We start from the raw sequence: 25,287 nt of genomic DNA, 5'->3' as shown, positions 1-25,287 counted from the left end.
ACCTGTTCATTGGGGAAATCAGATTCTCTATATCAAAAGATCTAGTTAGATAGTGTTATGGTTCACTTTATGCCTGACATCCCTGATTTGAAGACAGTGCATCTTCAATGCTCAAGTGTACAGGTCTAATTCTGGCAAATAACAGTGCCGCAAGCTTCCAGTCTGTGGTGTTCGCCATTATTTAAACTGCTTGCTGTGCTCACAGATTAAAGCAGACAGACCATGCTGTGATCTCAGTTCTCAGTACTTTGTCTGCATAATATACAAACTGCAACAGAACTACAATAATAACAACAGAGGTATTTGTCTGAGATCAATGGCTGTAAGTGTTTTCCAGATGAGGCAGTAGAGTGTCTGTTCCTGACATCTGTTTATGTTTGCTGTAGCCTCCTGATATCTCTGGACAGTGTATGTTTTCTCTTCCATCCCTTTTATATGTATTTTTTCTGTTTTGCTACAGTAATTCATACACCTCAACAACATATGGCCTTGTCAGACAGAACTCTGCTTTCCGAAGGCCATGCAGACTTGTGAAAAAGTAGTACAACATACTTTTAAAAGAGTACTTAAATAATGTATTTTAAAAGAATATACTTAAGTGTAAACTTAATGCAATGTTTTTGGACATTTAACTGTTAAAATTAAATGAAAATGTATTATTGAAAATGTATATTAAATGCAATCAGCTGAACTTTTTAGAGTTTTAGATTTTTGACCCACTTAAGTAGGACTTAAGTACATCTTTATATGTAATTTCATAATTACTTCTTTTGTCTTAATGCACTGACTTAATGTACTTCTTTAAAGCAACACAAAAATATTCAAACAATGATTTAAATGTACTTAACAAGTAATACCTTTAATTTGCCAGTACTACAAAGTGCACTTTTTGTGTACTTAAGCGTGTTAAGAAATACAGTCATGAAAATGTCTCTCTTTACGTCACTTAAGTGGCCTTTTATTTCATTAACTGGGTTTATGCAGGTTTTATCGAGGTAAATTTAAGACTTTTTAAAAACATTTTTAAGATCAAGTAAAACAAAAAGGAATAAATTGGAAAAAAAGTGATGATTTTAAAATAAATACACGTTTGCTTGAGAAGCAAAATTACATAAGATTAAAAAGTCTTGTTTATGATTAAATCGATCAAAATAAAGTGAGTTTATAAACAAGAACTAAAATTAAACCTGCAAATGGACTCAGAAAAAATCAACTTCAGTTTTCAAATCCCTACTGACAGATTTTTATTCTTGTTTTAAGCATGAACTCATTTAATTTTGTTCAATTTTTCAAGACTTTTTACATTTGCATTTGCAAGTAAATATACCTTGAGTTTAAGGATATTTAGGTTTTTAGACATTTAGTGCTTTTAATGCTACAAATGCACATTCAATACAATGAAGCAGACTTCATTTTCACAAGGGGAGTTTAGAGAATATACTCCATGCATCCATAATAACCTAGAGATATGCACACACACAAATAAATAAATGTGTAAATGTTGTATATCTTTCAAGCAGTGGCCTTTGGGGAAAACAAATAGTTGCTCTCAATCTCAGTAGTTTGTATAAATGACCAGGAAAACACTCAATAAATAGCTCACCCTAAAATCTTAAATATAAATTTGAGATTTAACATTTTCTGAAATGCAAACACCATAAAACGTTTGTTGCCCACCTGCTCTGGGAGTGTCAATTGTTTGATTTTCCACGCCATACTGCAGGATCCTGCGTCTGGGAAAGTCTGTTTCTGGCCATGAAGACTCGATCTCTGTAATAACACGAGAAATTAATTTATCTCTACACCTTTCACAACCAAACGTGTACAAAAGTTTACTTTTGTATCTGCAAACTGTCACTGCAACAGTCAACAATGTTAATGAAAACATTTACGAATCCATCAGGTAAACCAAAAAAGGTATTTGTGAGCAAGTATGCTTGAGTAAAAACATTCGGCACCAGAAGGCACTTCAAGCTCCACTACGTAAGCGTGCGTCCTGACGCACATACTGTATAACCAGAACCATTTTGTTTAGTTTTCCCTTGGCAGCGAGAAAACACAACAGTGTGGCAAAGCTATGCAGCACCCTGTTCTGTTGTTCAGGGCAGCAGGGTTATACAGTATATATAATACTGTGAGGATACAGTACGTCAAAGACTACACATATAAGCATATACAAGTTGCTTTTTAAACTGAATAATTTATCATCTATAAATTAGATAAATTATTCAGTCCTGTATTTCATGATAGATATGATAACATCTGCCTCAGGCAAAATTTAACAATTGAAATCAGAATGTTGTTGTTTTGTGAACTATGTGTATGTTTGGATAGTCTACATAAAATGAAAAAAAAAAAAAAAAAAAACTTTTTGAAATCACAATTGCATTGCATTTTGCTGTTTTTCAAATCCCAGAAAGTTCACTTAAAAAAATTGCTCTTGCAGAGTTATTGAGCTGTTTGGCCTGGCAGCAGGGTTATACAGTATATATAATACTGTGAGGATACAGTACGTCAAAGACTACACATATAAGCATATACAAGTTGCTTTTTAAACTGAACAATTTATCATCTATAAATTAGATAAATTATTCAGTCCTGTATTTCATGATAGATATGATAACATCTGCCTCAGGCAAAATTTAACAATTGAAATCAGAATGTTGTTGTTTTGTGAACTATGTGTATGTTTGGATAGTCTACATAAAATGAAAAAAAAAAAAACTCTTTGAAATCACAATTGCATTGCATTTTGCTGTTTTTCAAATCCCAGAAAGTTCACTTAAAAAAATTGCTCTTGCAGAGTTATTGAGCTGTTTGGCCTCGTTAAAGGAATAGTTCACCTGAAAATGTACTCACCCTGTAGATGAGTTTCTTTCTTTATGGGAACAGATTTGGAGAAATGTAGCATTGCATCACTTGCTCACCAATGGATGCTCTGCAGTGAATGGGTGCCGTCAGAATGAGAGTCCAAACAGCTGATAAAAACATCACTCCACATCACACCACTCCAGTCCATCAGTTAATGTCTTGTGAAGCCAAAAGCTGCATGTTTGTATAAAACCAATTCCAACATTATGACATTTCTAATCTTGGCTTCTGGCTAAAATACGAGTCCTCTATCCATAATAATACTTTCTCCAGTGAAAATGTCATCTCGTGTGAATCAGGAGAGAAATATGCATGGACCAAGCACAGTTTACAAGCCAAAACAGTTTTAAACAAATGTGTGGGTGGATGTGATAGGACAACAGGGGATGAACTTTCTTACTGGAGGAAGCATTACTATGGATTATGAATTTGATCAGATGTGGCAGTTTAAAGTTAAAAGATGGATTTGTTTCTTACAAACAACCAGCTTTTCTATTCATAAGATGTTAACTGATGGACTGGAGTGGTGTGGATTACTTGTGGATTATTGTGATGCTTTCATCAGCTGTTTGGACTCTCATTCTGACGGCACCCATTCACTGCAGAGCATCCATTGCTGAGCAACTGATGCAATGCTACATTTCTCCAAAAATTTTCATTTTTGCGTGAACTATTCCTTTAACTACTTTAAATTATGAGCAACTTGTGGCTTGTCAAAATACAGCTTCAAAATATCTTCCATAACACTACGAACAACCGAATAATAAGCACATTAGAAATGGCATAATCTTAACAAGGCAGTTTAAACCACACTCTATTAATTTGAACTCAGAAATCACAGATTTTTTAACATAAACAGTTAATGAAACCTTTGAGTTTTGAGTGAGAATAAACCACTGAGTTTTTCATGACATAATCTTAATCACCTGGTTTCACGGATGAAATGTTCAGGCTATCGAACCTGGCAACATTATGATGAGATGGCCAGTCTGCATTTAGGCAATTATCATTCATAAAACATTCAGACCAAGCCTAGGAGGACACTCAATGACTGAACTAGACAGAGCAAGCTCTCATCCTCATCTGAATAAAAGGAAGAAGGACCGAAAGCTTGCAAAGACACAATATCTGAATGCTTACAATTTAAGCTGAACTTAAAGATCAAGAACACAACAAACATGGATTCACATGTGATTTCTATGTTGAGTCTTTTAGAGAGACCACTGGAACGTTGTTCTCACCAACCGGTTTAAAAACCGTTTCTTATCAGACTGTCTCTCTTGCTCTCTTTATAGGGCTTTTTTTTCAGCATTCATTTTGTGACACTATATATGGGTAAAATCAGTTCCTCTGCTGCAGTACCGTCCTCTCTGTCATCACAAAACATAAAATTAAACAACTGATGCCACACACGAAGATCAGTGTCAGCACTGCAAGCTGGAACAGTTTGTTGTCCTGGGTCGCTCTGTTGTCAGTAGGTATAAACCTGTGGCTGTTCTTTATTCAAGAAATGTCAAAATAATCCGATTATACAAGTACACTTAAGTAGAATAACAGTTTTTTTCCTTGCACAAAGTGACCATCTGTCTATATATCATGTGAAAAAGGGATTGATGTGCACTTGGAGTGTACTTCAAATCTTAAAAGTAAAAAAAAATTAATAAAACTGTACTTGCTGATAATATAATATTTATCAAATAAAATACCACTTAAGTGACATAAAGAGAGACATTTTGATGTTTCTTAACACATTTAAGTACACTTTTAAAAAGTGCACTTTGCAATAATGTCCAAAATTAAAAGTTTTACTTTAAAGTACATTTAAATCATTATGTTTAATAATCTTTTGTCATGCTTTAAAGAAGTACACTTATTTTGATGTGTTGACTAACCTACTAAATTACATATTAAGTACTTGATTTTAATTGTAGTGTTTTAAAGTTAAAATATTTTAAATGTGCTAAATTGCAACTTCAGCATTACAAATATGCGATTACAAATATATTTAAATACATTTAATTTCACTAGAAATGACATTAAAGACATTTTTACCATAAAAATACAATTTTAAACACAACATAAATAATTATGAAATTACATATAAAATGTACTTAAGTTCTACTTAAGTGAGTCAAAAAGCACTTGAGTGCTAAAGTTCAGCTAATTGCATTTACTTAAAATTTTAACTCGTAATACTTTGTATTGCATTTAACATGCAACGTGTCAAAAAGCATTACATTCAGTTTGACTTTAGTACATTATTTCCATAATAAGTACTCTTTTTAACAAAGGCTAGCATCGAAAATATATGAAAGTTATTTGTTTTATTGGTTTTACCTGATTATGAAAGAGTATATTTTATTAAACCTGTCTAAAATGTTTATGTTGTTTATTTTTGCTTAAATGTTGTGAGTGATATTGCTATGGGCAAGCAAACACACAGCTGACATGTGCTACTGTATGTCACTGATCATTCTGGTTTAAATAAGTGAATTCTACTGTAGCGCTGACGTACAAGTATGTTGCATGATTTTTTCCCAAAACAAAAAAAAGCCGATTTCATTGGTCAACTAAATAATGCAGTCACCTGTCGAGAAAAGATCATACTCATCAATTTAAAGTTCACACAACTGGTTTGAATCATGCAAGTAAGTCAAATATTAGCAGGTTGACCAGGAAAAAAATAAAACGTTAAAATGAATTTTGTAAAATTGCTTGCTTGCCGTTGGTTCTTCCAGTTCTAATGTTAACATTATGTTTGCAAACTCATCTGCCGCAAATAATATGTTTGCAATCCAATATTCATTAGTATTCAAACAGTATCAAAGAAGCTCAAGTTCATATACAGAGTTCATTTATTTTTGAGCATTTCAAGAAACATATACTTGATAAAGACGACACCTCGGGGGTTCTCAAAACCACAAAAGTACTGATCTGCCATTAAAGAAAGGCTTGGCTGTGAAGGCAAGGGTTGATATGTTATATATAATGTTCTATACATTTTTAAATATGCTTATTTTTAATTAGGTAATTTAAAGGGATCATCAGAAGCACTCTTAAACAAGTATTGGTTTTGATTATACCAATCAATGAATGAAAAGTGGGTCAATTTTAATTTCACGTCGACTTGGAAATCTGTAAGTTAAATATACACATCGCCAATTATTATTAGCCTTTTGTTTACACAAAGGAATGAACAAGATGTTTGAGAAGTTACATTGAAAAGATGTGTACTTACACGAGAAAGCCAAATTATCTTTCTTTAAAAAACATTTTTTTTAATTTTTTTTATGTGCAGCAGCCGACTACTAATTCATATAACAATAATAGTGCTATAGGAAGCATATAATTATTGCTTTCATCCAATTGATAGGCGAATCTCTAGGATCAGGTTTTTATGGACATTTTTGAACCCATAATAACGTGATTTAGGTAGGATAATTTATATTGGTCTCATAAACTCATAAACACTATCACATCACCCTCTCTTTCTGCTTTCTACTGCAACATCAGGAGTATAGCGTTCCTGTTACTCAACTGGTAGAGCATGACACTAGCAATGGTAAAGTCATGGGTGTTTGCATTGTAAAAGAACATCTTTACTACGTTCTATTTAAAGTAGCATTCAACATGATGCATAATACAGCACCAAGAACATACTCCAAGTTAATTGGTATGTATAACGCATGGGAAAACACGTTTCAGTGGTGCCGTGACGCAGGTGCGAAGGGGGTTAACTAGCAGCAGAAGAAAAAAAAACTATTTCAAAATAGTAATTGCTGCCATTTTGACTAAACAATTAGGCTATATGTATAAAAATACCAACTATTTAAAATCATTTTATTTCATTTATGTTTATACATCTGTATGCTCCTCGGGCGCACTAATGCGGAGGCGCACAATTCAGATCCCAAAAAACAAAACAAAACTGAAAATGCATGACACGAGCAGAAGGATGACCAAGGGATGCTGGCGTAACACTAATGCATGTTTTGTCTGTGATCGTCCTAACCTGTCAGCTGGAGGACCTGTGCGAGCCACACGACCGCGAGAAGCCCGACTCCGCAGCAGTAGAAGCGCCGGATCGGTCGCCGTCTGGCGCTCCGCATCACCGACTTCATCCCGCTCCGTCTGTTCCGCACCTCTGAATCAGAACATGACCGCCGCAGATTCCTCCGGTTATAAGGCGGGGCTGATAACTACCTTCTTACTAAACTAAACTTTTGGGTTGCCTTGCTGTTCTTCATCACAGTCAACCCTGCGCTGCTGCGAACTATTTATACGCATCGTTCAGCTAAGCGCGCGCGGACCTGTCGTATAGGCGCTCAGGTATCATCTGCTTCAAAGCGCGCAAATGCGCTCGCATGCCATTGGTCGTTGTGAGTGGTACCCTCTTTCGCTCTCTCTCCCTCTCTTTCTGTCTCTCTCTCTCTCACACACACATCACTTGAGGGCGGCTCTTGCCAGCAGTCGTGCTGTAATCGTGGACGACCAATAAGAAGACTCAGGACTCTGAGACTGATAAACTGGAACAGAGCGGTAGCTTCTTTTTTCTCTCCCCTTTTTTCCCATGTTTAACATTTTTGATCACTGTAAATGACCTTATTTCTGTTAATGTTATCTCGTAGTTTCATACACTCTAAAAAAAAAGGTTCTTCAGCGGTTCTTTGGAGTGGTTAAGGTGCTATATACAGGTAGCACCACTACCGTAAAACATGTAAGCCCGTGTATAGTTCTTTAAAGGTTCTTTAACTCTCTCTTAGTCTCTTAGTTTAGTTGGGGAAAGGGTTAAAACAACATAAAAATATAGTCTATTTCTTGAAGATATAATTTATTTTTGCCCCCAAGGCCCCAATAAGGAAATATTCCAGGGCCCCCACATGAGACCTTTGACCTCAGAGGACCTCTCCACCAACTTCACACATTACTAACCAGTTAGACTTGAGATACTTTAGATACTTTGTTTCTGGAGTATCTAAAACAGAAGTTCTTTGTTGAGAATTAAGGTTTAGATGTTTTTTTGTTTGTTTTCAACTTACCGTTTTGGTGAATAGTGTTTGCTTTAGTTGCCTCTTGACACTTGACTTTCATTTTAAATTAAAATACGTTTATCTTTGGCTGTTACAATAGTGTTTATAAAGCACATATGTGATGGTAAGGAGCTTACGGTAAAATAATTTCATGCGTCTGAGTCTCTTTTTTTTTATTTGATCAAAATCTGTAATTCTTTTGTGAGTTTTATATTATTGCAGTTCTATGAGACAATGTGAGAAAATTGTATAAGCCACTTTCAGAATTATTGGTTATAAAGAGGTTTCAGTTCAGTCACTCACAGACATGAAGAATCAGCATGTGAATCTCAGCAATGGTGACAAAGTATTCTGATCATTTTGATATGATTTTTGAACATCACAAAACAGGGCAGTAAAAAGTCACAACAAAAATAAAAGCAAATAGTACAAATAAAAGAAAATACTAAGATAACGCAGCTGCATAATTTATTCATGTCGCAATGTATGCTGGGAGCCATGGATGAGTTATGATTGGTGCACCATTGTTGAGAAAAAGTGCTATATGCCACCTCTTATGGTTCTACGTGGCACCATTTGACAAAGTGCTATATAGCACCTGTAAAAAATAGGTGCTAAACAGCACTAAAAGTGGTTCCTCTATGACTACAATCCAAAGAACTGCTTTTAGTGCTATATAGTACCATTTTTTTAGAGTGTACTGATGACTTTTATATTATTCTGAATTGAAAATTAAAAGTATGAGGACACTTAAGTGACTTAAAGAGAGACACTTTCATGACTGTTTGTTAACACACTTAAGTACAATTTTATAAAGTGACCTTTGTAATCATACTTTAAAGGTTTGAATAATCTTTTGTTGTGCTTTAAAGAAAAACACTTATTTTGATGTGTCGTGTCAGTACTGGGTAAAATAGGGACAAACCCAGCAATTGGGCTGTTTTGACCCAGCGTTTGGTTTAAATGTTTAACCCAACCTTCTAGGTAGTAACCCAAACGCTGGGTCAAAACAACCCAATTGCTGGGTTTGTCCCTATTTTACCCAGCACTGGGTTGTATTTAACCCAGATTTTTTTTAGAGTCTACATTCAGTTCAGACTTAAGTATAGACTTTGAAATACACTATATTAATCTTTTAAAGTATATTATAAAAGTAGCGTACACTCTAAAAAATGCTGGGTTAAATACAACCCAGTGCTGGGTAAAACAGGGACAAACCCAGCAATTGGGCTGGTTTGACCCAGCGTTTGGGTTAAATGTTTAACCCAACCTTCTGGGTAGTAACCCAACTGCTGGGTCAAAACAACCCAATTGCTGGGTTTGTCCCTATTTTACCCAGCACTGGGTTGTATTTAACCCAGCATTTTTTAGTGTGTACTTCTTTTTCACAAGGGTGTCCTACCAGTAGGTGCAGCCCAAACTTTGACTGGTACTGTATAGTTATATCTGTATAAGACAATAGCTTTTACATGTTGTTCATTCAAACTATTGCTAATACCTTTAGGAATCCGTAATTCTTTGTGGTTGCATTTAGTTTCTGCATATTCAAATTTGTCACAATAATGATACACTGAAGGACCAGAGGCCAAGTAACATTTTTAAGCAAACTGAAACCAAACTGCCAACGTTTAGAACTACACTAGCATATATATATCCTTAAAGATAATTGACATAGAAAACAAAAAAGGCACAGTTAAGTAACTTTATACCGATGTTCACCAGCAGGTGACAATGTTTACAGTGTGTATTTGCTCTTGCTCTTGGCATACTTCAACTCCTCACTGCAGAATACAGTATATGTGATAATACATCTGAGATATGTAATGTTATATGTTAATATTTCGGTCAGATATGTATTATACTATTTGATCATGAAGCCAAGTGAAGACATCTGTTTCATCTCTATGCCAAAATACTCATTTATGTGATTCATTTTCCAGTATACAGTGAAAAAGACCAGACAACAAACCAACAAACGTGGTCCCTGTTAAAATGGTCGAGTCATGTTTTGATGTTTTTCTAGGGGCCTTTAGTTTAGAACACTTCAGTTTAGTTTTAGAACTTTAGTTCCCACAGTTATAGAGAAACCATACACACAACTCTAGGGTTCCCAGAGCACCCGATTAACCAAAACTTCAGCATGAAATCAGAGACATGTTTCTCTTCCATGTTCTGGAAGATATCACACAGTACACTCAAGACAAATAGACAAAACCCAGAGTATTGTTGTCATCAACAGTCCGCACTTAACAGACATAGCACAGAGAATGCCTTTGAATGCACAGTGTCTCTAAAGTTGGCCAGTTTGCAACCAGGACCTTGGCGAACCACTAAATGAGCTGCAGTGAAATTAATTCCAGCCATTTTAGCTTGTATCTCTGCAAAACCTCTCGACCTGGATGAAGGAAGCCTTGCAAAGACAGAGCTCCTTGTGATCTCTGCCAACCCGTCAATCATAATAGCACAGTTCAGTTTAGTTGTACACTAATACTAATGCCTACCAGGGATGTATTTCCTAAAAGCATCATTAGCTAAAAGTGGTCAAAAGTTCCATTGTTACCAATGAATCAATGTTTCCTGAAACCATAGTTCAAATGAACATTCGCAAACAGCATTGGACACTTACGTGGTTTAAACAACTGTGCTCAACCTGTAGTTAGAAGTATAGTTTCTTGTTAGTAAGGCATGTGGACTTAAATAAATTATGCTCTTGGGAACAGTAAGCATGCTAACATGCAGTACGATCTATATCTTCAATTCCATTTAAATACATTTTAATCTATATATTTTAGTGCATTCTTAATAAGCACAGTTTTTGAAGAGTGTGCATGTGCATAAATGCATAAGGGAACCAGAGTATTACGTATGAGGGAACCCGAGATGAATCAAACATCAAATAAAGCAAAATGACAAGGAACAAAATTTAGTCATGAGGTGCCATGCTCATTACAGCAGCATCTCAAAGATCTGGAATTGATGAATTAGCACCTGCGTGCGATGTCATTAACAACATCCTGTATTATTAAACCAGCGTGGTTCACACAGATGCAACCATGTTAGGGAAACAGTCGTGACTAGCTAGTTAGTTTCTACAACGATGCATCGTACCACGGTGGTTAAGCAGCAAGTTGCATAGTTCTACGGGAAATGCATCCCAGGACAGCAAGGAATTTGATCGTAGCATTTGATGACCAGTTGAGCTTAACTAATTGAGCTTTACTAATTACATCAATGTAATTGCATCAACGGTCCAGACACGAATGTTCAGGCTTTACAAAATCAGGTCAATCATGCCAGTGTATGCAGTGCAGATCCTCACAGATCCAAGCTCTTGTCATTTCAAGACTGAACTATTGCAATGCTCTATTGGCCGGCCTCCTGGCCAGCATGACTAAACCTCTGCACATCATCCAGAATGAAGCAGCATAACACCCATCACCTTTCTCTCAGTCTCCCTCTCCTTGCTGCTTTTGACGCTGGCCTTCACAACGTCGACTGGAACCAAAGACTTTAGACATACCAACTTTAATTAAGCAAAGACAAAACTCAAATAATCCACACCATGACATGATAAGATTAGATAGATAAGATAGTCCACACAGGAAAACCAGGAAACAAAACAGGAAAACATTCAATGACTAGCAAACACAAGCGAAGATCCAAGCACTATATATACACAGTCAGACCACGGCTCCGGGGGGGTGAACAAAGGCTGTAGCGAATCGATGCGTTTTTATAAGAGAAATATCCATATTCAAAACGTAATAATCACTTTAATGTAGCTTGCGCTCACAGTTGTACATGGAAGCAGCTCCGGGCGGATGGCATATGAGGTCAGCGTTGCGCATGACAAAATCAAAACAGAAAAACGGTCACTTATTAGAAGTACAAAACTAGGATTTGTAAAGAAGAATGCTGGAGGATTTGGATATAAACCAAGAGGAGACTGGTTTTCCTTTGCTAAAGTAAGGAAACTTTGCTTCCTTTTAAAGTGATTATTAAGTTTTGAATATGGATATTTTTCTTACAAAAACGCAGAAGGTTCGCTACAGAAGGCCTTTTTTTACCCAGCACTGGGTTGTATTTAACCCAGATTTTTTTTAGAGTCTACATTCAGTTCAGACTTAAGTATAGACTTTGAAATACACTATATTAATCTTTTAAAGTATATTATAAAAGTAGCGTACACTCTAAAAAATGCTGGGTTAAATACAACCCAGTGCTGGGTAAAACAGGGACAAACCCAGCAATTGGGCTGGTTTGACCCAGCGTTTGGGTTAAATGTTTAACCCAACCTTCTGGGTAGTAACCCAACTGCTGGGTCAATACAACCCAATTGCTGGGTTTGTCCCTATTTTACCCAGCACTGGGTTGTATTTAACCCAGCATTTTTTAGTGTGTACTTCTTTTTCACAAGGGTGTCCTACCAGTAGGTGCAGCCCAAACTTTGACTGGTACTGTATAGTTATATCTGTATAAGACAATAGCTTTTACATGTTGTTCATTCAAACTATTGCTAATACCTTTAGGAATCCGTAATTCTTTGTGGTTGCATTTAGTTTCTGCATATTCAAATTTGTCACAATAATGATACACTGAAGGACCAGAGGCCAAGTAACATTTTTAAGCAAACTGAAACCAAACTGCCAACGTTTAGAACTACACTAGCATATATATATCCTTAAAGATAATTGACATAGAAAACAAAAAAGGCACAGTTAAGTAACTTTATACCGATGTTCACCAGCAGGTGACAATGTTTACAGTGTGTATTTGCTCTTGCTCTTGGCATACTTCAACTCCTCACTGCAGAATACAGTATATGTGATAATACATCTGAGATATGTAATGTTATATGTTAATATTTCGGTCAGATATGTATTATACTATTTGATCATGAAGCCAAGTGAAGACATCTGTTTCATCTCTATGCCAAAATACTCATTTATGTGATTCATTTTCCAGTATACAGTGAAAAAGACCAGACAACAAACCAACAAACGTGGTCCCTGTTAAAATGGTCGAGTCATGTTTTGATGTTTTTCTAGGGGCCTTTAGTTTAGAACACTTCAGTTTAGTTTTAGAACTTTAGTTCCCACAGTTATAGAGAAACCATACACACAACTCTAGGGTTCCCAGAGCACCCGATTAACCAAACTTCAGCATGAAATCAGAGACATGTTTCTCTTCCATGTTCTGGAAGATATCACACAGTACACTCAAGACAAATAGACAAAACCCAGAGTATTGTTGTCATCAACAGTCCGCACTTAACAGACATAGCACAGAGAATGCCTTTGAATGCACAGTGTCTCTAAAGTTGGCCAGTTTGCAACCAGGACCTTGGCGAACCACTAAATGAGCTGCAGTGAAATTAATTCCAGCCATTTTAGCTTGTATCTCTGCAAAACCTCTCGACCTGGATGAAGGAAGCCTTGCAAAGACAGAGCTCCTTGTGATCTCTGCCAACCCGTCAATCATAATAGCACAGTTCAGTTTAGTTGTACACTAATACTAATGCCTACCAGGGATGTATTTCCTAAAAGCATCATTAGCTAAAAGTGGTCAAAAGTTCCATTGTTACCAATGAATCAATGTTTCCTGAAACCATAGTTCAAATGAACATTCGCAAACAGCATTGGACACTTACGTGGTTTAAACAACTGTGCTCAACCTGTAGTTAGAAGTATAGTTTCTTGTTAGTAAGGCATGTGGACTTAAATAAATTATGCTCTTGGGAACAGTAAGCATGCTAACATGCAGTACGATCTATATCTTCAATTCCATTTAAATACATTTTAATCTATATATTTTAGTGCATTCTTAATAAGCACAGTTTTTGAAGAGTGTGCATGTGCATAAATGCATAAGGGAACCAGAGTATTACGTATGAGGGAACCCGAGATGAATCAAACATCAAATAAAGCAAAATGACAAGGAACAAAATTTAGTCATGAGGTGCCATGCTCATTACAGCAGCATCTCAAAGATCTGGAATTGATGAATTAGCACCTGCGTGCGATGTCATTAACAACATCCTGTATTATTAAACCAGCGTGGTTCACACAGATGCAACCATGTTAGGGAAACAGTCGTGACTAGCTAGTTAGTTTCTACAACGATGCATCGTACCACGGTGGTTAAGCAGCAAGTTGCATAGTTCTACGGGAAATGCATCCCAGGACAGCAAGGAATTTGATCGTAGCATTTGATGACCAGTTGAGCTTAACTAATTGAGCTTTACTAATTACATCAATGTAATTGCATCAACGGTCCAGACACGAATGTTCAGGCTTTACAAAATCAGGTCAATCATGCCAGTGTATGCAGTGCAGATCCTCACAGATCCAAGCTCTTGTCATTTCAAGACTGAACTATTGCAATGCTCTATTGGCCGGCCTCCTGGCCAGCATGACTAAACCTCTGCACATCATCCAGAATGAAGCAGCATAACACCCATCACCTTTCTCTCAGTCTCCCTCTCCTTGCTGCTTTTGACGCTGGCCTTCACAACGTCGACTGGAACCAAAGACTTTAGACATACCAACTTTAATTAAGCAAAGACAAAACTCAAATAATCCACACCATGACATGATAAGATTAGATAGATAAGATAGTCCACACAGGAAAACCAGGAAACAAAACAGGAAAACATTCAATGACTAGCAAACACAAGCGAAGATCCAAGCACTATATATACACAGTCAGACCACGGCTCCGGGGGGGTGAACAAAGGCTGTAGCGAATCGATGCGTTTTTATAAGAGAAATATCCATATTCAAAACGTAATAATCACTTTAATGTAGCTTGCGCTCACAGTTGTACATGGAAGCAGCTCCGGGCGGATGGCATATGAGGTCAGCGTTGCGCATGACAAAATCAAAACAGAAAAACGGTCACTTATTAGAAGTACAAAACTAGGATTTGTAAAGAAGAATGCTGGAGGATTTGGATATAAGCCAAGAGGAGACTGGTTTTCCTTTGCTAAAGTAAGGAAACTTTGCTTCCTTTTAAAGTGATTATTAAGTTTTGAATATGGATATTTTTCTTACAAAAACGCAGAAGGTTCGCTACAGAAGGCCTTTGTTCACCCCCCGGAGCCGTGTGAGACACTTTTTTTAATGGATGGGCGCTTTTTATTTAACTTATTTTGGACTGATGCATGCAACACCCGCTGAGTGCCATGAAACAGCTTGAAAGATCAAAGACAATTTTTAATATAAGAGAAGAAAGTCATATACTCCTAGGATGACTTGAGGGTGAGTAATATATGGGCTAATTTTCATTTTTGGGCGAATTAATCCTTTAAGTCAACATTCAGTTCACATAGAGAAATGGATAAATAAATACACTCACTTTATCATAAAAGCACTGCCCTTGAAATTATAAGAGCTATATTTAAGAAAATGCAATGCTTGAGTTCTATGTCCATAACATTGTAGTGTAAGATGATCAGATTTCTGAAATGGACATTTCCTAGTTCAGTGGTCAAAAGACCGTTGAAATCTCACTTGTTATTTAATGAATTAGAAACGGGGACAATACTTTTTCATAACAATTGCTATTGATTATTATTCAAATTAGTGATTATTATGTTGCCTGTATTGAAGCCCTAAGCATTTTAATGCAAGTCACCTAAAATCACACTATGAAAAATAGTAGACATAACCACTGCAAACAACAAACAGATCAAAGCAGCAAAATTATGACTTTACAAAACACTTTACAAAAATAAAACAAAATCAATCAAACAAAACATTTTCAGACCTTTTCTTGTGAATGTGAATTTAGCTGTTTCAAGTCATTACAATTTTTGTTTTACTCGTCAAGTGTTAAGTGCTATTGGAAATGGATCAATAAAAATGAGATAAATATAATGTGCAATAAAAATAAATAAAATACATGAAAATGAGTAATATTTTTGATGTGCATTCTGCACATTTAATTGCTGCAATTTTAATTTAGTTGAACTACTTTAGTTAATTTAGTTCAATTTAATATTTATTAATATTATTTATATAATAATCATCATCGACGTGTACTTTCACCCATGCTATAGTTAAGCTGTGTGTGTGGGAATACTGCCTTGTGACAACAAAACTTTCCAGAACGTTTAAAGTTGTATGCAAAACAATCCCGCACACTGTTATATAACACACACAAACAGTATTACTGTAATTTAACATGAATAGTTAGTATGTGACTACTTTGAAACCGATAAATTGATGATAACAGTGTCTTTCCTCATCCATGTCAAGTTCCTCATGGCTAAAGTTTTGGCGCGCCCCCAAGTAACCAGTGTAGCTCTCTGTTGGAGAAAATAATCACTACACAATTGCTCAGGTACACAGGTAGTTTTGCAGTGTATTTGATTTTACAGCATTAACTTAACCCCTTTGTCTATACACAATTATAGGAATTTTACAAGCTAAATAGACCACAAAAAGCTAGTTCACCCAAAAAATAAAGTGGCATCCACAGTAAATATTTTTGAATTATATTTCAGTGTGTAAGAAAGTATAGTACATTTTTTAAGAGTTCAATCAAAGTACAATAAATGACACATTTCTGACACCAGCTCATACAGAAACAAGTTCAGTTTTTATTGCCAGGATCCCTCAGTTTCACAGATGCATTACATGATCAATCTCTATTAGTTAAAAGAAACAAGTATAGCTCCAGTGATCACCATACCATTTCTGACTGGACGGCATATTCCTGTCGGGCCAGCCATTATTCTTTCCGGATATCTTAGACCAGTGTGCATAGTGTGTGGGTTTGTGGTTTGCCATACACCTACATTTTTTTTGTTTTATGTGACAATACTTATTTATAAAAGTGCCTGCTAACTAGTGAGTCTGTTTTGGGAGCTGATCATTTATGGGATTGGTAGATACAATGCTATTTATTGGCAGATTTGGCAATTTAGAACAGTCACTGACATAATAGTAACTACTAACAGGGACTAAGCTTTCTCTCTAAATCTGTCCTCGGGCATGACATGACATAAAAAAGAGCAACACATCTAGGAATGGCCACTAACAAAGTGGAAAATGCACATTTTAGGAGTGGTTTGGATTGTTTGTAAGAGGCTTTTAAATGCACAGTCTGCAAATACCACAGTTGTAGTGGTACGACACAAAATTTGGCAACAATCCACTCGTGCTTTTCCAAGTTCATCTGCATGACTTGCTAGGCTTGACTGTGGCTTTGTTCCAGAGAAAGCAGGACGTACTTTAAAAGACCTTACAGATGCTTCAATGCATAATATAAGCATCACATTTGAAACAAAAGGACCAACATTTTGTAAACAACAGTAAAACTGAACTGTAACATGAATCAAACAGTAAAGCATTACTATATGATGAAAAGCATTTATGGCTTCATAAAACATCATACCATAAAAATCACAGGGATTAGTTTGACAAATGCATTCTCTTTTTTTTGTCTTTTTTCAGAAAGGTTTTGCTGAAGAAGTATCCTGATCCAATAACAACGAAAGTTATTTTTAACTGGAAACCACTTGGGTCGCCACAGCAGTCAAGAGTTAACATTTCAGTATCGAACAAAAGGTAAATTCACAATACAGGTTTGACAATGAAACAAAAATAATGATAAAACTGTTAAGAACATGAAAAGATGGAATGTTACATCATTTTTCAAGCAGCCATGGTTGAGTTCCTTTCCAGTGTAATTTCAGGAGTTTTCCACTACGGAGAATGTCTTAACGATTGATATTATTCCAGTAAAACAAAATATGACCACCTGCTATCATGTCATGCCTTAATATTCTTACAATTTAAAATAACATAAAAAAACATTCATTGGCTCACAAATTTGCATCCCATCCACTTCAAATATACACATCTAGCAATAACATCCACATTTTCAAGATTAATAAGTTATTACATTTTTATAAATACATACACAGATACACAAGGTGGCTTAGAAATTGCTTGTCGCACTGGCGTGCTTTCACAGCCTCCTATGATCTAAAGGACTATGTTGCACACAGATGAACAGGAAATAGTTCTTTTACACTGCTCTTTAGCTAAGTAAAACCCACAAAATGCATTACCGATTGCATCAGTGTACTTCCTGTCTGTTTGCATTCTTCAAACTCAACAAACGGCAACAACTAATCATATTCCATCTGGATACAGTTTTACACACATCAGAGGGAAGTAACACTTATTTTGGCTCTACACTTCTTCACAGAGAGGAATAAAGATATATAGATTTCATTGTAATACATCAGAATCTGCTGGTACCAGGTTATCACAGTGACTCTAAAATAAAAGCATTTGAAGGGGAGATGACATGATGTGTGATGTACAGTAATGCTGAAGGATGGTTATTTAACATTTCGTTTCCCTTTGCGGTGGTGCTGTGCATTTCGTTCAAGTCCGGCATGTTTCGTGAGTGTGTGCAGGCAAGAGTCCAGTCATTTTGCTCTTCTTCTCGTCACATTAGCAATGCACCTTTAGGTGAGGTAAAGAGTGATATTTGGGTGCAATTAGGAAAGACACAAAATAGCAGTTTTATAAATAAGTGCTGTCTCACAGTTCAACATAAAGCACTCTAGGCAATTCGTGTGAGAACAAAGTAGAACTGGTCTGGCTTGTCTCTTAAATCTTTGTGAGAACACGAATCAAATTGGCTGCAATCTTTATTAATAGAAATGGTCTATTTTAAGTCATGCTTTCCTTAGTAACTTAACACTAAGAATTGTTTTCTTCTCAAATCAAGAGCTGTTCAGATTCAGTGGGATCAGGCATAAGGCGTCATACAAAAAAAAAAAGAAAAGAAAAGAAAGAAATAAAAAAAAAATCACGGCATACACTTTGTCCCATTACTAACATCCAAATGGACAGTTCTACGACTGTGAAAATGCATGAAATTAGCATTTTTTTATTTTTTGTGTCATAATCATAAAATATACAAAACAAGTCCAGCGAATTATTCCAGTGCTGAATTCTGATGCCTGGATTCTGAATTCAAGTGGCTATTTAAAGGAGGAATGAATTTTAACCTCAAATGTTCAGTGCTAAAACAAGAAACATTTTACCGATTAACACAGAAAATCATATTTGCCTGTTCTCGCATTTTGTACACTTGTGAAAATGACATACACTTTTAAAAAGTATAAGTATATATATATATATATATATATATATATTAAAAAGTATTATTACAGAAATTATACACTTAAAAAGAACAAACTTAAGTGTGTATTGTTTTTAGACACTTAAACTGCATGTTAAGTATTAATTGCAATGAAATGAAAAGTTCATAATTGTTATAGTTTAAATTTATAATTAATGCAATTGCAATTAATTTATTTAAAAAAGCAAAAAGCACTTAAGAGTGTCTTTTTGACCTACTTAAATAGGATTTCTAACTTAATGATTCTATTGTCTTTGAAATAGGGTTAAAGTACTGCTGAATGTACTGACAAGCATTTATGATAAACTCAAATATAATGTAATTTCTAATGAAACATATTTTTTAATTGCACATTTGTAATTTAGTACATTTAAAATGTATTAACTTTAAATGTAATATTGAATAACACACTACGGTTAAAATTATAATCAAGTGCTTTGCATGTGCTTTAGTATATGAATAAACACATCAAAATAAGTGGACTTCTTTAAAGTACGACAAAAATGATTTTAACTGATTTAGAATGCACTTATAACTTTTTAAAAGTGTACTTAAGTGTATTAAGAAATATCGTCATGAAAGTGCTACAAGTGCACATTCAATACAATCAAGCGCACTTCTTTTTCACAAGGGCAGTCAAAAACAAGTTTACCAAAATGCACACATTTGATGATTTTCGCTCTTGGTGTTGTCACTCTAGAGATGAGCAAGAAGCCTTTAACCCACTGCCAGCAGAGAAAAAGGTTTGAACGTGCTCTGCCCATTTCTGATACTGTGATGTTTAATAGAGGGTTACAATTACACTGACATGTTAATAATTTTCCTCTAGTATATACACTGAAGCCACCTATTTCAACACAAATAAGGTCTCTAATTAGAATGTATTGCTCGGTATCTGGACACGATCATTTGCTTGTGACCATCCGGTTCACTATGTAGGAATCGGATGAAAAATACTTAAAGATAATATGATTTTGAACATTTATTGTCACTAAATGTTTTCTAAAGTCGAGTCTGCAGGTTGCAAATGATGACTTTTGGACATTCCGATGTTTTTGAACAACATTAGCCAATGATTAAGAGTTTCCGACCAGATCGGATCTTGCACCACAGGCTATCGTTGTTAACACGCTGTCACAGTGATGGCACTATGTAAATCTAGCCCTGAAAACCTTTTAGGGTGCAACGGAGATGTTAATAATAGTAAGATTCATTTGAGTAAGAACGTACTTAAGCCGACCAGTTTGTTTGCGTGCACTTTTCTAGTAAGGCTTGTCAATGTTCTTGTCACTTAAGGGACATTTTTAGGGATTTGCTAACATTTTCATTGGCCTTTTCGTGCGTCTTCTGATCTTTCTCGCTGCCATGGTTTGGCCTTCGATGCTAACATGGTTTGTTGACGTTGCAGAGCAGTTCGGTGACTTTAATGAGCCGTGCCACGGTGCTCTGGGACTCCTCCTGCAACCGCTGGTTGTTCTGCCTGAGATTTTGCACCTCTGCTTGCAGCATTGCCTTGTCTTCTTTCTCCTGTGGGATGCATGCAAACATAATGACTTTCAGGGTTGAGCGTTCTCACTCTGTATTGGCAGGACACATCCACGCCATGAGGGGTTGCTATGCCTGAATATGTCGATGGAATGACACACAGATGAAGACAATGGCTGAAGCTGGGGAAAAGATGGCTTGCTTGATTTGCACATACAACGAAATACGCCACACTATTACATGCAATGCAAACATTGATCCTTAGATCATTAGAAGAACAAAAAACTGATTCTTACATTGAGGCCCTGATTTACTAGAGGTTTGCATGTATACACAGTGCCGTGAAGTCTAAGAAGTCTCTTCTGTTCACCAAAGCTGCATTTATTTGATCAAATATACAGTAAAAATAGTAAATTGTGAAATATTGTTACAATTTAAAATAACTGTTTTCCATGTTAATATAGTAAAATGCAATTTATAGCTGTATTTTCAGCATCATTACTCCAGTCTTCAGTGTCACATGATCTTCAGAAATCAGTATAATATGCTGATCTGCTGCTCAAGAAACATTTCTGATTATTATCAATGTTGAAAACAGTTTTTGCTGCTTAATATTTTCGAAGAAAACCATGAAACATTTACTTGAATTTCTTCACTTTTGATTAATTTAATGCATTATTGCTGAATAAAAGTAATAATTTCCTAAAACAAAATATATATATATATATATATACAGTATATATAATTCTTACTGACCCCAAACTTTTCTATATATTTGCTTGACACTTCACCAATGGCAATACATTAAAAAGCAAAATAATTTAACAAATTTCAATTGGAATGTATATTTATTGGACAAAGTACCTTTTGGAGGTCGTCCTGCAGTCGCTTCAGCATGGCCTCTAACTGGGACACTTTCTCCTCGAGGTGACCAGGCGAGTCACTGCGAAGGCAGGGAGAGAAAGAAGAACACCAAAAAACAAAACAAAATGATGTCCCAGTTTGGATTAATTCAGATGTGTTAATGTTTTTGAAAGACGTCTCTTCTGCTCACCAAGGCTGCATTTGGTGATCAAAAATACAGTAAAATTGTGAAATATTATTGCAATTTAAAAAAGCAGTTTTCTATCTGAATATATGGTCAAATGTAATTTATTCCTGTGATCAAAGCTGTATTTTCAGCATCATTACTCCAGTCTTCAGTGTCACACGATCCTTCAGAAGTCATTCTAATATGCTGATGTGTTGCTCAAGAAACATTTCTGATTATTATCATAGTATTTTTGCTTAATATTGTGTAGGGCTGTCACAAATGATTATTTTGGTAATCGAGTAATCGGATATTTTTTGTGGTAATAGACCTAAGCAAAGACCCAAGCCTTTAAAATGACATAAAATACACATATAATAACAATGAGGCAATACAATTTTGTTCAAATAAAGTATCAAAAGCAAGTAATCATATGGTTTTATAGAACAACACTGTTAAAATACATAATATAACGATCATCTTATGTACAGTATATATTATAACACATGTCTCCAGGGGGCGCCAATGGACTGGTGAACAAATCCTTGTTTATTACTGGCCAAACAACCTTTAATTCAAATGTTTACTTAATCTTTAATATTTGCCCACTTCTTTATGATAGAAATGCTCCAGCCACTGTAATTTCTTGAACAAGAATGTGGACATCAAAACACGCAAACTCAAAGGGAGGACTTGAACTTTTATTTTGAAATTGCGATATTGTGAAATAGTGTAACAATTTAATTATTTGAATATATGGTCAAATGCAATTGATTGCTGTGATCAAAGCTGTATTTTCAGCATCATTACTCCAGTCTTCAGTGTCACATGATCCTTCAGAAATCAGTATAATATGCTGATTTGCTGCTAAAAGTGTTAATTCCTTTCAATGAATAAATAAATGTTACTGTCCCCAAACTTCTGAGGGGTTCTGTAACATTTACAGTACTGTTCCATAAAAGCTGTCAGATTTAAAGTTCTCTTTGAGTTGTGAAGGAACATTTGCTAACCGTCTTGCCTCATGTTTTGAGCGCTGTGTAATCTAATGTCGAAGAGTTCATGGCACAGTCAGCCTCACCTGTCCTTGATGTCTTTAAACCTGGTTTCTGTCTGACCTGACTGGTTTTCTGGGGATGCTTGTGATTCATCTCCTGACTTCCGGTCTGAAACCAAGCAGGACATTACAATATTAATACTCCATCTTGTCACAGAAAAGTAGCCAGGCCAGCATTCTTCAGTGAACAGACTAAACTCACACTTTCACATGTTCAAACACAAATTTCTCACCTTCTCGAGACAAAGCTTCCAGAATGTTCCGGCAGGCGTTGGCCAGATCAGAAATCGACTGCCACTCTTCTTCAGACGAATCTGCTGTCTCTGAGAGAACTGAAATCAACAAAAATATATTGTAAAAGGTCTTTGTGGAGAGTATTTATCATTTATTATCTGCACTGTATATATATATATATATATATATATATATATATATAACATTCTACATACTATTTCAGTCTTTCTACTTCAATAATTCATGTTTAAAACCATGTGTTACATGCCGTTTCTTTGTAATTAATTGTGAGATTTACTAGCAATTTCTTAATTGCTAGTTAAAATTGTTTCGACTCCTTTTTTTAGTGCAGACAGTCACATTTGCAACTGTTTGGAGTTTAATGGAATTCTCTCTTCATCTGTCAAGACTGAAATTATTGTTCTATGCTTAAACAAATAAACTATGACACATTTTTGGATAACAAGATTAATTTATGGTTTATGACCTTCTCTGTTCTCCATTACATTCATCCCCAATGCATTTTTTTTTATCATCCTGAGGGTCTCTGGTTACAAATTGGACCAATCACAGCTGTTGTGGTCTGTGTAGATGCGACATGAGTTACACTGGAGAGACGTACGGCACAGGATATACACTTTAACCACTGCAACTATGCAGAGCTTACAGCATGAATCGGGCGCAGAAATATAAATAAGCATTTAGTCTGTTCTTAAATCTGAAAATAGCATTAAAAATGATTCTAAAAATTAATAACAATTTTTACAGTTCATGTGTTTGTCCAAGTGAAAGGCGTAGGATGTATGATGCCTTATTAGGGAAATAATACAGTTTAAAAGAATGAAATGTAATGTTTTCTGACACCTAATTGCATGTTAATTAGAGTTAAATACAAATGCATTATAGTTGAAATTTATATTTAATGCAACAAGCTGAAATTTAGAGAGCTTTCTGACCCACTAAGTAGGACTTACTGAACATCTTACATCTTTATATGTAATTTCATAATTATTTCTATTGTCTTTGAAATATGATTAAAGTACTGCTGAATGTACTGACAAGCATTTATGATAAACTAAAATACCTTAATGTCATCTCTATTGAATCTTGGGTAACACTTTATTTTAAGGTGTGCTTGTTACATATGTTACATGTACTTACTATTATAATAACAATGAATTATGCATAATTACATGCAAGTAACCCTAATCCTAACCATGTAGTAAGTACATGTAGTTAATTAATATTACTCAGTACTTATATGTATAATTACACTGTAACAAGGACACCTCAAAATAAAGTGTAACCGAAACTTGTATGCCATGCATTTAAATATATTTGTAATTACACATTTGTACTGATGAAGTTGCAATTTAGTACATTTCAAATATATCCACTTTTAATGTAAAAATTACAATCAAGTACTTTACATGTGCTTTTGTATGTTAGTCAACACATCAAAATAAGTGCACTTCATCAAGGCATGACAAAATATTATTAAAACTGATCTAAAATTTCACGCACATGCAAATACAACATATAACTGATAATAACTTTATACGTGGAAATAAAATTTTAACTGCAGTTAGGCTTGGTTTTTTAATCATTTGCCAATAACTTCTAACTCTGCCCCCAATTGCAGAAAGTGAGAGGTGGTTCCTTACTGACAGTCTGAGTTTGTTGAGTATTTACACATGCACACCCATATGCATTTTAAAGAAGGGCCTGGAAGATGTAACTGCACAACGATCGAGGGGCAGAGGCACACAACAGATGGCCCAGAAACAGTGTCTTGATTTGAGGCCGTTTAATACCCTTATCCCAACCAGCCCTAGCCTAGCCCCATCTGTCTGAGCTTTACACTCATTTGAAAATGTCAGTGCCATTCAGGCCTTGATTCGTATCTTTTAAAGCTTGCTAAATTTGCTTATGAAGCGGAGGCTGGTCGTAGATCAGCTTATTTTTAAGTAGGCAGCATTTACTGTAAAAAAGCTTAGAAACAAAAGAGACTGAAAGCAGGAGTAAGGGAAAATGAAACCTCCCAGAGGAAGAGGAGGAACAGAGCCTCCCTGTAGCTAAAGACAAAAGAATACAAAAGAAGGTGAGGTGATGAACAGTGCAAAATACTAACAGAGAAAGTTAGTATTAAAAACAGTCTATCATGATATCTATATTTCTATATTTTTTTATCATGATTTATCTATATTTCATCTTATTATATATATATATATATATATATATATATATACCCAGACTCTTAACCTGAGAAGATGGGGAAAATATGGAATTATCAATAGTAAGTGAAACTGTCGGATTTTGCCAAATTGGATTTAGTACCAACAAGAAGAACTTCAGTTTTATTGGTATTTAGCTTGAGAAAATTGCACGAGAACCAGGCTTTGATTTCATCTAAACAG

At 35.4% G+C, this 25,287-nt stretch overlaps 2 protein-coding genes across 2 annotated transcripts in view; both read right to left on the bottom strand.

The window, feature by feature from the left end:
• LOC107550183 (sodium/potassium/calcium exchanger 3-like) overlaps window positions 1-7,191 on the bottom strand; it is a 40,514-nt gene extending 33,323 nt beyond the window's left edge. The window contains exons 1-2 of the mRNA XM_016231422.1: window positions 6,884-7,191; window positions 1,678-1,770 (exon numbers count right to left, since the gene is read on the bottom strand). Of these exons, the coding sequence (XP_016086908.1) occupies window positions 1,678-1,770; window positions 6,884-6,992 (202 nt within the window). The 5' untranslated portion in view covers window positions 6,993-7,191. The remainder of the gene's footprint in view (window positions 1-1,677; window positions 1,771-6,883) is intronic.
• A 12,309-nt stretch (window positions 7,192-19,500) lies between these two features.
• Window positions 19,501-25,287, bottom strand: part of LOC107550177 (signal-induced proliferation-associated 1-like protein 2) — a 49,138-nt gene continuing 43,351 nt past the window's right edge. The window contains exons 14-17 of the mRNA XM_016231414.1: window positions 22,870-22,968; window positions 22,661-22,745; window positions 21,417-21,495; window positions 19,501-20,594 (exon numbers count right to left, since the gene is read on the bottom strand). Coding sequence (XP_016086900.1) covers window positions 20,451-20,594; window positions 21,417-21,495; window positions 22,661-22,745; window positions 22,870-22,968 — 407 coding nt within the window. The 3' untranslated portion in view covers window positions 19,501-20,450. The remainder of the gene's footprint in view (window positions 20,595-21,416; window positions 21,496-22,660; window positions 22,746-22,869; window positions 22,969-25,287) is intronic.

Source organism: Sinocyclocheilus grahami, unplaced genomic scaffold (assembly GCF_001515645.1).
Source record: "Sinocyclocheilus grahami isolate Dianchi unplaced genomic scaffold, SAMN03320097.WGS_v1.1 scaffold390.1, whole genome shotgun sequence".
Classification (NCBI taxonomy): domain Eukaryota; kingdom Metazoa; phylum Chordata; class Actinopteri; order Cypriniformes; family Cyprinidae; genus Sinocyclocheilus; species Sinocyclocheilus grahami.
The sequence above is the reverse complement of the archived record's forward strand: the minus strand, read 5'-3'. Positions and strand labels throughout refer to the sequence as shown.